The 12,900-nt window shown below is 31.6% G+C and overlaps 2 protein-coding genes across 6 annotated transcripts in view; one reads left to right on the forward strand and one right to left on the reverse strand.

Moving 5' to 3' along the window:
* The first annotated feature begins 574 nt into the window (after window positions 1-574).
* On the forward strand, window positions 575-3,190 carry Tctp (translationally controlled tumor protein). The gene is made up of 5 exons (XM_083042843.1): window positions 575-729; window positions 1,148-1,218; window positions 1,302-1,489; window positions 1,933-2,202; window positions 2,722-3,190. The coding sequence occupies exons 1-4, from the start codon at window positions 702-704 to the stop codon at window positions 2,162-2,164; spliced, it is 519 nt and encodes a 172-aa protein (XP_082898969.1). The 5' UTR covers window positions 575-701; the 3' UTR covers window positions 2,165-2,202; window positions 2,722-3,190.
* A 3,511-nt stretch (window positions 3,191-6,701) lies between these two features.
* Window positions 6,702-12,900, reverse strand: part of Usp (retinoid X receptor ultraspiracle) — a 76,782-nt gene continuing 70,583 nt past the window's right edge. For 4 of the 5 annotated variants that reach the window (XM_083042842.1, XM_083042837.1, XM_083042839.1 and 1 more), the window contains 3 exons: window positions 11,742-12,048; window positions 10,436-10,761; window positions 6,702-9,590 (listed from right to left, as the gene is read on the reverse strand). In XM_083042842.1, coding sequence (XP_082898968.1) covers window positions 9,314-9,590; window positions 10,436-10,761; window positions 11,742-12,048 — 910 coding nt within the window. In that variant the 3' untranslated portion in view covers window positions 6,702-9,313. The remainder of the gene's footprint in view (window positions 9,591-10,435; window positions 10,762-11,741; window positions 12,049-12,900) is intronic. The other variant, XM_083042841.1, reaches the window with a different exon arrangement.

The raw sequence follows: 12,900 nt of genomic DNA on the forward strand, positions 1-12,900 counted from the left end.
CAAATACAAAATATTAATTTCTATTTCCGTTTTGTGCATATAATGTACAAGGTGTCCATCTAAACACCTTATTTAAATATCTTATTTGTTTTTGATGCTACAAAAATGTTTTAAAAAACCAATATTTGTTTGGAAGAGGCAAATATTATGATAAATAAAAAATTGTTCTCAAGATCAAATAAAAAAATCTTGAAATGTATTAGAATAGGTAAATGATGAAATAACTAATAAAAAAATTGTTTAATAATTAATTTCATAACAAATGCAAATGGAGGAGGGTGGCTATTTATTTCAATGAATATAGATAACTTTCTGATTCTCGTCAGAGAGAAAGTGTAAAATTTTAATATATTCTTTCATATTTTCTATGTTCATATTTTCCATTCCAACTCAATTGTATCCTTTTTTATAAATCTGATCCCGATTTTCTATAAGGTACAAAAGCGACGCGTCAGCCAATCAACCTTTCGCTTTTAGACAAGCTGTAAATCGATTGGTTGTCGCGTCCTGTCTTCCTGTCTTGCGCCCTAAAGCTTTGACGTTTCTTAGGAAATCTTAACGTGCTCAAGTTGGCATTGGCACTCACGGTCAGGTTCAAGAGACGTTCACGTTCACTGACTCCTTCTTTTCCGGTACTCTCCATTGGGTGACCGTGTCTTATTTAGTTTTAGCTGTAATTATATCTTTCTCCATCTTCCAAAATGAGGATTTACAAGGATCTTTTCACCGGTGAGTAAACGACAAAGGGTTCTCGCAATTATATGAACTGAATATGTTTGGTTTTTCTCATAAAGTAGAAATGTGATAATACGAACAAAGCTCGAGCGAGTATCTCGAATGTTCTCGACGAGTTTTCAGAAATATTTCTGTACTTTTTCCAAGCAAAATTGCACAGGAGAGATTTTCGTACTTTACAATGCATTAACACGATTATTATAAGATTTAGATTCTTTGATAGATATATAACTTTGAAATTCCTAACCTTTCCATATGTTCTTAATGATTCTGATTATGGTTGCAAGAGCAGTGTGCCATTTATTGTTGTAGGACTCTCTCTGAAGGATCTTAAATTCTGGAATAAAATCATACACTTAAAATAATATATATCATAAATAAGGATTGTAATATTTTGTATATATGTTTTTAGGAGATGAAATGTTCTCCGATACATATAAAATGAAGTTAGTGGATGATGTGCTGTACGAAGTATATGGCAAGGTATATATTTATATACATTTATATATATACTTTTTTGTGTACAGAAAATTTGTATACTGAATATTGTATGTATTATTTTTCAGTTAATCTCTCGTAAATCTGGCGAACTTAGTATTGCCGGTTTTAATCCCTCTGCAGAGGAGGCTGATGATGGTACCGATGAGATCGTGGAATCTGGTGTTGATGTAGTATTGAATCACCGGCTTCAGGAAACTTTTGCTTTTGGGGATAAAAAATCTTACACCTTGTACCTTAAAGATTACATGAAAAAGTAAGTACCTTTTTTAAATAATTTTTTTTGCTGCTAACATCGATTATTTTATTTTGATAAAAAGTGCTATCATTGTATATCTTAAAATGTGTAGAGTAGAAATAAATACCTTTTTTATATATTATATAAATTAAAAATAAAATACTTAAAAAATACTTATATTAATTATTATAAAGATTAAAAAGCTATGAAATTTCTTTAGCCACTTAATGATGAATGACTCGTACAATAAAAATGATATATTAAAATTCTTTTACAGATAATGAAATTTTTAGATGTTTAATAGTTATAACAACTTTTTAAAGAAAAAAATAAGATAAAATAAAAAGAGTAATAGAAAAAGAAATTTTTTTACCTTTGTCACATATAAGTTCTATATATGAAACATTATGTGTGTATGTGTGTTGTAACATTACTGCATAATTTTTTTTTTTTTTTTACAGATTAGTTGCAAGGCTAGAAGAAAAGTCACCTGATCAAGTAGAGGTTTTTAAAACCAATATGAACAAAGTAATGAAGGATATTCTGAGCCGTTTTAAAGAGTTGCAATTTTTCACTGGTAGTTCAATGGACATTGATGGCATCGTGGGCCTCATGGAATACCGCGAGATCGACGATGAATCTGTGCCTGTACTCATGTTTTTCAAGCACGGTCTTGAAGAAGAGAAATTCTGAGTTATTTTTAGATATTCAATAAAATATGGACAAATTTTGTGAGTTATACCTTCATTTACTGTATTTATGCATTAATGTTAGATTCATATGTATGCTATTTATCTAACAGGAAATGGGTTATTAAGAGTCATATGCAGTCCAATTATAGGAAAAGTATATTTATAGAGTTAATCAATAAATTCTCATTAGAAAAAAACAATCAGCATTTCACACCTGGCTCTTAATAGCTCATTTCCTGTAAGTTAGATATTTAATATTGGAATCTTAGACTTTGTTTTTTAAGCTATTTATATCATCTGTTAAAAATTAACATGGAAAAATTTAGAAGGAATTGTGAGATACGATATACATGTAAATTTTCGTGACCAACACTTTTTTTGTGTTTGCCACTGCACGAACATGTTAGATGAAATTGGTGAACAGATTCTCACTGTGATACCTTTTTTAGCACAGTGTCTAATATGAACCATACATGTTTGATAATGCAATTTTGAATTTTAGTATATATTTTTTATTGTAGAGAATAAAATCTAATCTATTTTCATATCTACTTTCAGATAAACTGGAATCAAGACTGTACACATGCTGCAAAGCTGTGAAATTTAGTTAAAAATATAAAACTGTTCAATACTTCCAATCTTAGTTAATAATGCAATTAATTAAACACTGCGTAAATAAAATTTCCATTAAATAATGACAATTTTTCAATAAATAGTTGTAAATACTCTGTAATAAGAGAAAGGATGGCAACAACAAGAATGTTCGTAAAAATATCTGTCGCAGAAAGTATATTGTTTTCGTTTCTGTGTTCAAAATTTATATTAGGTGATTTAATTTATATATAAAAAATCTATATAAAATTATATATAAAAAAATGGAAGATGGGGAAAGAATTTGCAGTGTGATGGATTTACATCAATGATATAATATTTACAATTATTGTGTTAATGCCAATAATGATTAACAATTTCTGGAACACATATTCGACACATAATGTCCATCATAAATAAAAAAAATTTTCAATAATTTTTATTTCTTTTATTACTTTTTTCCATAATGATTTTATTTATTTATATCTTTCCCTTCGTTCCTTAATTATCCCTCGTAATTCATGTAATATATGTAATTTATGTAAACTATTATATATCTCTGAAATGCATCTGAACACATTTATATGTAAATTTTTATGAACTGTGAATGTGATTTGTGTATATTCTTGAAACTATTGTTATATTTTAATCATACATTTAATTCAATTTTTTAAAGATTTATGTAATTGTACATCTGACAATACTTATGTGAAAGATATGAATTTTTTATTACCTTATCCTTATAAGAACGAAAATATGATGCATGAAACTCTTATATGTGTCTGCTTCTAATAATACAGTAATAAATATTACTGTAAGAAAAGAAAATTTTTGATCATATCTTTGACATATTAATTTTTATTAAGCACGTAATGAGGAAAGATTTACAAGGAAAATTGGTAAATGAATAGAAAAAATATTTTTACACGTCTTCACTTCATAAAAATATTATATTTAGATAAGTCAGAATAGACGATCTATCTCTTGGCGCGAAACCGTACATTATATTTCTTTACTCAGGGATTGTTACTAGCCACATACTGTTGTACAAGTATATTCATAACACATTATTTCCCTTGTTTTGCACATTCTTGCCGTCAACAATTTCTCTTATTCTCAATTTCTCTCTCTTTCTCTCTCTCTCGCTTGCCTCTTCTACATCTGGTTCTCTCGCGTTTCTACATTGTATTATTTTATATACCCTCATCTCGCTTTCTGTGAATATATTACTCTTATTCTCACTAAAAAAAAAAAAAAAAAAAACATTTGCTCTCTTCACCTGAGAACTCGACGCCTCCGTACATGATACTTTGCACATGTTCCGTACCGTTATTTGAAAAAAGGTGTATGTTTACATTTACAAAAGCGTATCTTAGTAGTTTAGTAGTAAATAGCATAAGTATGTAGAGACAGATTTTTTTCTTTTTATAATTACAATGAATGCGCGAAACAAAAATGTCTCACTATAAACGAAATCATAACTTAAGCTTAAAAAGATAAACTCTTGAGGGAGATGTACATATATATGTGTATATATATATATATATATATATATATATATATATATATATATACACATATTTGTATAATTAATTATATTGCTTTGCTATCTACGGAGCACAACCATATATCGTGTCGTTGGTTATTAAAGCCAGTGAAATAAATTAATATCGATTTGCGACAGAGTATATCATACAACATGTGTGTCTCTCTCTCTCTCTCCCTCTCCCTCTCCCTCTCCCTCTCTCGTTTTCATTCCACTAACAATAAAACAAAATTATCGAGACATTGAAAATCGCGGTACTTTGAAAATTTCTGAAAAATAGAGCAATTGTACATACTTCGTCGTATGAAGAAAAATGAAGCAATGTCGATAGGCATTTATGTATGTATGTGTATGTGTGCATATGTTCGCCGATTAATATGATTATCCTTTAAAATGGAATGTTTACATTCAACATTTATCGACATATACAATTATTAATTCACGAATATATCCAATTAGCTTTATAATCGGAAAATTCTAATACAATGTCATTTAAATATTTTAATACTTTTTTCACTCGCAAATTTTTATAATATTCTAATCATTGAAACTTATGAACGAATAATGTGTATAATGCCGTATATAAATGTGATTTTTTTTCTTCCTCCCTGCGCGCGAATCAGAAGAAATAAAACTTCGAAGTATATATTCGACTTATAATACGATAATATCCCGAAATAATATTTGATCAATAAATGGCAGTCATACAAGTGTTAAACTTATTAACTTTCTTAATTAGAGATTGCCCATATACGTAAATATTGTACGACGTTTATACATGTAGATGTAACATACTATAATAGCTTACACTTTAGCTCTTTTTTTTAAAGGTACGGTATTTAGTAGGACACACACCTGCTACTATTTGTTAAGTTGGGTACACCTTAATACGCGCTCGATAAGAATAAAGTATTATATTATTAATAATGTTATCGGTATTATATTATTACTATTATCATTATTATCGTTAGTTATTACTATTATCATTATTATTATTATTATTATTATTAAACTTATTTGTACTGATCTATGTAGAATGGGTGCGTAAAAGGGTTTTGGTACGCTAAGATGCACCATCTTTCTCTCTCTCTCTCTCACACACACACACACACATACACACACACACACACACACATTTGTTTCAAATACTGAAATGATAAATGATACTTTATCGTATTCTAGAAAGAAGAATTTTGCGTACAAGTAATATGTTAGTTAGAAGAGAAAAAAAACCGACATGCAACACAGAGAAATAATATATAATTATAACACCCCAACATACAAGGGTCCGCATAAGTACAAAAAAAGAGACAAAACCAAGAAAGGTACAATATACAGATATATATACCAAAGTAAAACGTATAGATTGCTGTACAGAAAAAAAAAGTTTATACAGTGCACCCGATTCTTCCGTTCTAGGACACAATGTGTTATTATATATAAGATAAGACTGTGTTACGCTACACACAATTTGAGCATCGTACCATTTCAAATGATACTTCAAAGAAGTATGGCAAAAGCATTTAAGTTTATATATTATAAAATATATTTCCAGTACACGCACACACGCACACACACACACACACACATACATACATGATCCAATATCCCCGAATACGATGCTTCACGCGCAAGAAGCTCAATGTGTTATTTATGCTTTTTAGTAGTAGACGTAATCACACACGGCATTCCAAAGATCACTCTTTTTAAATCCTCTTACCTTATATAAATGTATCTGATCGCAGGACATAGTTTATTTAATCGGTTTCGCTCTATCTTTGTTAACTCTTTTTTTTTTCTTTTTCCTGATCATTACTGAGGTTGTCGTATATTTGTATTTGTGAAAGAATTCGGTGTTTATATATATATTCATTCATATATTATTTATATATATGTATAGAGATATTTCCGTTCTTTTAACATTTATATATTTCATATGAAACTTCATTCACAGGTAGCATTCGCGCCCACCAATCCTAATGGTTACTTATTACAGCGTCGTTTTATATTTTGTGAGGAATTTGAAGAGGTGATCGCTAGTCGCGCGATTATTCAGAGGTAATTTTGGTCAAGTGCTTTGTGTCAATAAAAGTAACGTGTTGAAATAACAATTGTACAATCAAATAATAAATTGATAATATATATATATATATATATGTATATGTACATGTGTATATGTATGTGTGTGTAGAATCTCACTTTAATATGTGTGCGCTCCTACTTAATAAATGGAAATGACTCGAATTACGCGTATATATTGAGAAATTAAATCGATTTATACATATATTCGATATTGCTCCTGCGTCCGCATTAATACGTAACTTTTCGCCTTCCCTGAATGCTCAAAGATATTAAACAGAAGAAAAAAAACAGGCATCTGAAATGAATAGTAACTCCAGTATGTTATAAAAAAAATTATGAGTTTAATAATTGTGTTTGTTTTTCCACGGTACGCATAACATTAAAAACTCTCATCAAGTAGATAACAATAACCAACAACTAACAATCGTAGGCATTCACGCAAAAATAGAAATATGTTTAATAATATACAATAATATTATCATAATTTATATTATTGAAGTAAGTATGATCTTGATTCCCTTACTATATATTTTCTAGAATAGTAGAGTAAATCGTATCAATGATTTGAGCTGAAGGAGTCCGGAAAGTCATCAAGTATTTGTACAATATTCGCGAAATTAAACAATATATATTCCACATTTTTAATTAAAATAAAAGAAAAAATAACATTACATATCTCTTTGAATATTTTACAACATAATTGCGTTACGTCATATTTAATTGTAAATATCAAAAACTTCATAAATTCGTTAAAAATACATGGATACATATATAAAGTTTTTATATTATAAACACTTTTACGTATTTATTAAATGAATAAAACATTATTATACAATGTAACACATCTAAAAATGTTTCCAAACAAAGAACCGAGTCAACATAATGTCGACATAAAACTATCAAAATCCGACTATCACGTAAATTATGTCGTCGAATCTGATTTTTCAAGTAGAAGTAGTTAACAAATAGTGTATAATAAATAGTTAACAGTCTCGAGAAAAAATATATATATACGTTTTATATATATATACATTTTTATACATATCTAATATAACATGTAAATTTAGAAAATAAACGACTGAGCAAATACTTGTCTTGTTTTGTATAATTTACAATTTCCGTATCCATCAGCTCGCATCATGTGATACGTGATTCTGTAAATTACTAACAACGAGAGTAGGGTTCTATCTTAATTCTGTCCACGATCAGTTAATTCTCTTACTGCGTACGCTAAGATTTATAGTTATATAATTATACATTTCGCAAGAACTTTTTCTTTGAAAGTTCGAAAGCTCTTGCATCTTCGTTTTTATCTGCTTTTTCGTGCATTGAACATTCTTCAGGGAAAACAAATCTTACTGCCAGTATATAAACTATGGAAAAAAAAGAAAACATTCTAATTCTACTATTGCTGCCATGTCGAATTTGTACGAGACACAGAAGACAGCATTCCAGCACTGCAAAGTATACAGTAATATGAATTTGTCACATATATAGTTAAAAATCTGCTTAAGAGAAAGTTAACGAAAAAGATCCGAATATGTATATATATATATGTATATATCGAGCGTGCATTTTATCGAAAGAAACAGAGATGAACGGAAACCCTACCACCTTGAAAGAAAATACTTCATTCGCACGCTCCGATATTAGCAGTTATTGCAAATATTTCCAATATTTCGTCACGGACACATGCTATATATAAAAAAGGAGGAAGGGGACTACATAATATGCGTATTTAATATAATTAATAATGAATTAGTAAGTTCGTTTTTTTCCTATATGCTAAAATACAAAACAATAAATTATCGTTAAACTCGCGCAAACTGATGCACAAGTGTATGTATATATCTCTATATGCATAATAGTGGCTCTTTTAAAGTAACGATCCGAATCGAGGCAGAGTTGGAATGTAAAGGTGTCCGAGAACTCGCAAGCACAGATCGCGTCTTCGTCAAGTCCCTCAAAAATCGTTAAAACGATATCCATAATTCGTGACTTTATCAAAAGAGAAAGAGAGAGAGAGAGAGAGAGAGAGAGAGGAGTGAAGGGAGAAAGAGAGGGGGGGAAGAGAGAAACCAAAATGTAACAAAGTGCAAACATAGAAAAAAAGAAACAATTATTCTAGGAACTTCTGTGATTATGTAAAGTGGGATCCGACGAAGACGCGATGATGTCTATCCGAAACAAGGATCGATCGTCAATACGAAATATCGCGTGGAAACACGATTTTCACTCGGATAATGGCACGACACATGTCACAGACTAAAGAGGCAGCGATTGTTGTTAACGTTATTTGTGTGTATACAGATGAAATTCTATTTAACTATCTAAATTAACGCCAATCAAAACTATTGATTTATTCATCAAATATAGAATCAGACTAAATTTTCTATCGATCGCACTTGCGTGTGTAAGTCGATCTTCTCACACGTTATTAAATTTAATTGGTAATTCGATAAATTAATTAATAATCGATTAACGACTTCGAAAGCTACATTTTATGAGACATGTACACGCATGTACATATTTTTTTTTCCGCACGAACGTGCGTGATATCGACAGTACTTCCAGTACGAATCGGCCAATAAAGACCGCCTCCTTGCGCTGGACACGAGAGTCGCTAAGCTTTAACAAAAACATAAATAACAGGACGGGGGAGGAAGGGGGAAACGGAGAAGGTAAAAAGATAGCGGTGAAGAGAAGTAAGTAAATTCCATCTCGCTCGACGCGCGAATAATCTATATTGTGACCCGTCGTCAGGTGAGGCGTCACAATACAGAAATTGTCCAGTATTCTCAGAATGAGAAATTCGACACGAATGCGAACTCCTATTCTCTTTCCTCGTCTTCTTCCTCCTCTGATTTTCCTTTTTTTTTTTTTTTTTTCTTATAGATCGGTGTGCCCCAAGACGCGGCACACCTTCTGCTCCTAAGGATCCGATGGTGACTCCAGCATCTCCTTGAGGAAGTCTTCGACCGCCCGCTCCTCGCCGAGAAGCTTGAAAAAGAACAGGTGCTCCAGGCACTTGAGACCGATCGAACGGATGGATGGCAGGCGGAGCAGCAGTTTGGCGAACCTGCCGGGGTCATCCGGCCAAGATATGCGGGTGTATTCCTCCAAAGCGGCGTAGATCTTCTCGCGCATCAAGCTGACCTTCTCAGGTTTCTGGAGACCTCGTACATCGGGATTGAAGAGAATGATGGACCTGTACACACCGGCAAAATCTTAGCGAAAAGTAAATACGATTTGACTCAATTAACTAGTATTCTAGTCAAAAAGATGGCAAAGATTACAGAAAGGATCACGTAAAGATTATGACTTATAATTAAGGGAAAAGAAATGACGAAAGAGCGAATTATACGAATATTAAGTATTCAATTTTCGCGTGAAAAATAATATCGTTCAAAATTTACAGTATGTGCTTTCTAATGTTTTCTATTCATATGATTACAAAGAAAGTCACCAAGAATGCAGTTTTTTCTAGCATTTAACATTGATTTATTAATCATAAAATTAATTTGGACAATATAAAATAAAAGTATAAAACAAAAAATAATTTATTATAAACGTCTTAAGGAGTACTAATTTATTTAAATATTATTAAAGAATTGAACAATTTTCTATTACATTTATATAAGACCTTGATATTAAAAAGAGACCATCAATAAAATCACATAAGATTTTAATAAAAAGTTAAATTTGCAAAGATATGTTAGACATATGTTTCTTAAGTGCTATTAAAAATATTTAATACAAGACTTTAAAAAAAGCTAGTCTTAAGTCCTTTAAAAACTAAATACAGCCTGTTTATAGTTTAATAATATATGTATGTATAAATGCACTTTTTTCTATTCTAAAAAACAAAATATAATAGCTAAATAACATATATAAAATTAAATATTTTTTTTAATTTTCTGAGTCTTAATAAAATTTCATGAGAATTACCGGATCTTTCAAGATAAAAAAAAAGAATCTCTGACAATCTTTAGTTTTTCGAAGAAGTAGACATCCTGTCTAAAAATCCATCGAAGTTTAACTTTTGCCACTTACCTAAGGCATCCGAGTTCAGTCCTGTCCATTTTCATCTCGCGCATTTTCGCCACCAGTTCCGAGAGCACGCGATCGAATATCGGGTGCACGCCCGCCTGTACCGCCGAATTTCGACCCACCGTTGTACCGGTTGCCAGAATGATACTGTCCTTCACCTCGATGGAACGATAGGAAAAGGCGGCTATTAGCAATTCGTTCCAACCAGCCTTGAGTAGAAGCATTTGATCCACCAGCTGCAACGATGTAAAGTTCGGGATGTGCTTTGCCCATGTCACCAGCTGGAACAGTTGTTTGTACGTGCCGTTGCAAATGTGCGAGACTGCATTCTGCGCATTATAAAAGATGCCGGGATTAGTGGAACGAGCAGGTTTGTGGTAAAGAAAGAGCAGAGCGCATTTCAGGGTAAACCAGTAATAGTAATAGTATAAAAAAGCTGTTCTCTTCGTTTTTTAATAAAAATTTCGATAATTATTAGATACGTTCAAGTAAAATATTGCCGTAAAAATTTCATATTTATATAAAAAAACTTATTTAAAAATTATTTACAATAAATATTAATCTGTTATATATTCTCCATTAAGTACAATTTATACCTATTTAGACCATAATTTGTTAATTCCTTTTTCAAAGAATTTTGGAGATTTTGATGCAAGTTTTCTTACAAATTCATCGAGCTCAGCATCATTTTTTCCATTTAATGAATTTTGAAGTGGACCTAAATAGATGAAAATCTGATGATGCAAGATCCAGAGAGGTAGAACTGATCGTGAAAGCTTTAGAATTTTTTCCTGGGTGGTCGGACATTTTCATGTAGCAAAATCACACTTTTGCTATTGATAAGAGTTTTTTTTCACTTTTTCTTGTACTCGTAGTTGCTATACATCTGCTGTAATTGTTTCGTTTTGATTTAAAAATTCATGGTTTCTTAGAAGTGATTCAATTATCTGTAGCAAAACTAATTTATAAATCAATTCAATATGAAATCTAGGCATAATATAGCTAATCACACATACACACACACATACACATTTAGACGCACGCGAACATTCTATTATTAGGGAAATTTATTACAGAAGGGTTGATTAAAAATAAAATCTGAAATTGAGCTTTGTTTAATTTCTTGCTATTGTACTAGGGAAAATTAGTGGCTCTATGCACGAATCGAGTTGAAATTTAAATATATATTTAGAGAGCTTTACTCTCTCTTAGATTTTATTATTACTACATTTTCTAAACTTTCACTTTTTTATTTTCCATGCAAAGGGGTCCACGCGATATCTCTCCATTAGGGCGCGAAAATAATCACCTCATAATTTCCTAGATTCTCCGTCTTACACTCTACCCGTTTCTCCGCCTCGAGGATGCGGTCGATCGGCATGTCCATGTGCAGACTGCTCGTACTCTCCACCTCGCTTTGATCCCGCTCCTTGGTGCGTTGACGTTCCTCCTGCACTGCCTCTCTTTTCATCCCCATCGCCAGGCACTTCTGATATCGGCAGTATTGACAGCGGTTTCTCTGCCGTTTATCGATGATGCAGGATCTTTCCTCGCGACAGGCATATGACAGATCCTTACGCACAGTCCTTTTGAAGAAACCCTTGCAACCCTCGCAACTGAAAAACGAGTTTGTTTCAAATTATATTGCAATTACTTTATTTCAAAATGTAATTCAATTACGATCACAACAAGCAAGACTCTAAAACCAAATATATAATTAAATTTTTCGCTTCGGAATTTATTCCTTGAATAGCGAGTTGAGGGGTGTGAAGCTGGCACCCCTATTTTTTGAAACTGATTTTCGTTATCGTAATGACCGGAACTATTTCTAAAAATTATCAAGATCTCTTCCTATGGTTCTAAATAACTCAGAACTCTTAACAGAACTATGATAGCATAACATAGGGATGCCAACTTCACACACCCCGAGTTGAGAGAGGTTGATGTCCTAAATGGACATATAGTGCGATAATTATAAAATGATTATACAAATTATAATATTTATAAAATATTTATAAGAAAAAGAAATTATAAAAATAAGGAGAGTATTCCGCGTCCATTCTAAAATGGATCACAAAATTGGATGGATATAATTAATTTTTGTGCTTTATAGAGCCAAGTTGAGAAAAGATGTAAAAATTTTACAAATAAAGAAGATTATTTGGATTGAAGGAAATTAATACCATGTCATGCACGATAATTATTACGTTATCAGAATGCGCGCGCGGAAAAAGGTGAATCACGGTCGAGCATCTCGTATTTCGCAATAACGCGACGACTCGAGTCTGCCAAACGATTTATTGGCATTTTTCCTCTTGTGGTTCTCACACCAGTCTCTCCGACCTGCATCGGGGATGCATTGGATAAAGTACCGCAGGTTTATGACTTCGCGCGTGTAATTCTTACAGCTGTCGGGTACAATACCACGCGCGCGTAAATAAGAGATTCATCGTTACGGTCCATTGTCA

Source organism: Prenolepis imparis, unplaced genomic scaffold (assembly GCF_030444845.1).
Source record: "Prenolepis imparis isolate NDT839.2.m4 unplaced genomic scaffold, iyPreImpa1.0 SCAF_7, whole genome shotgun sequence".
Taxonomy (NCBI): Eukaryota; Metazoa; Arthropoda; class Insecta; order Hymenoptera; family Formicidae; genus Prenolepis; species Prenolepis imparis.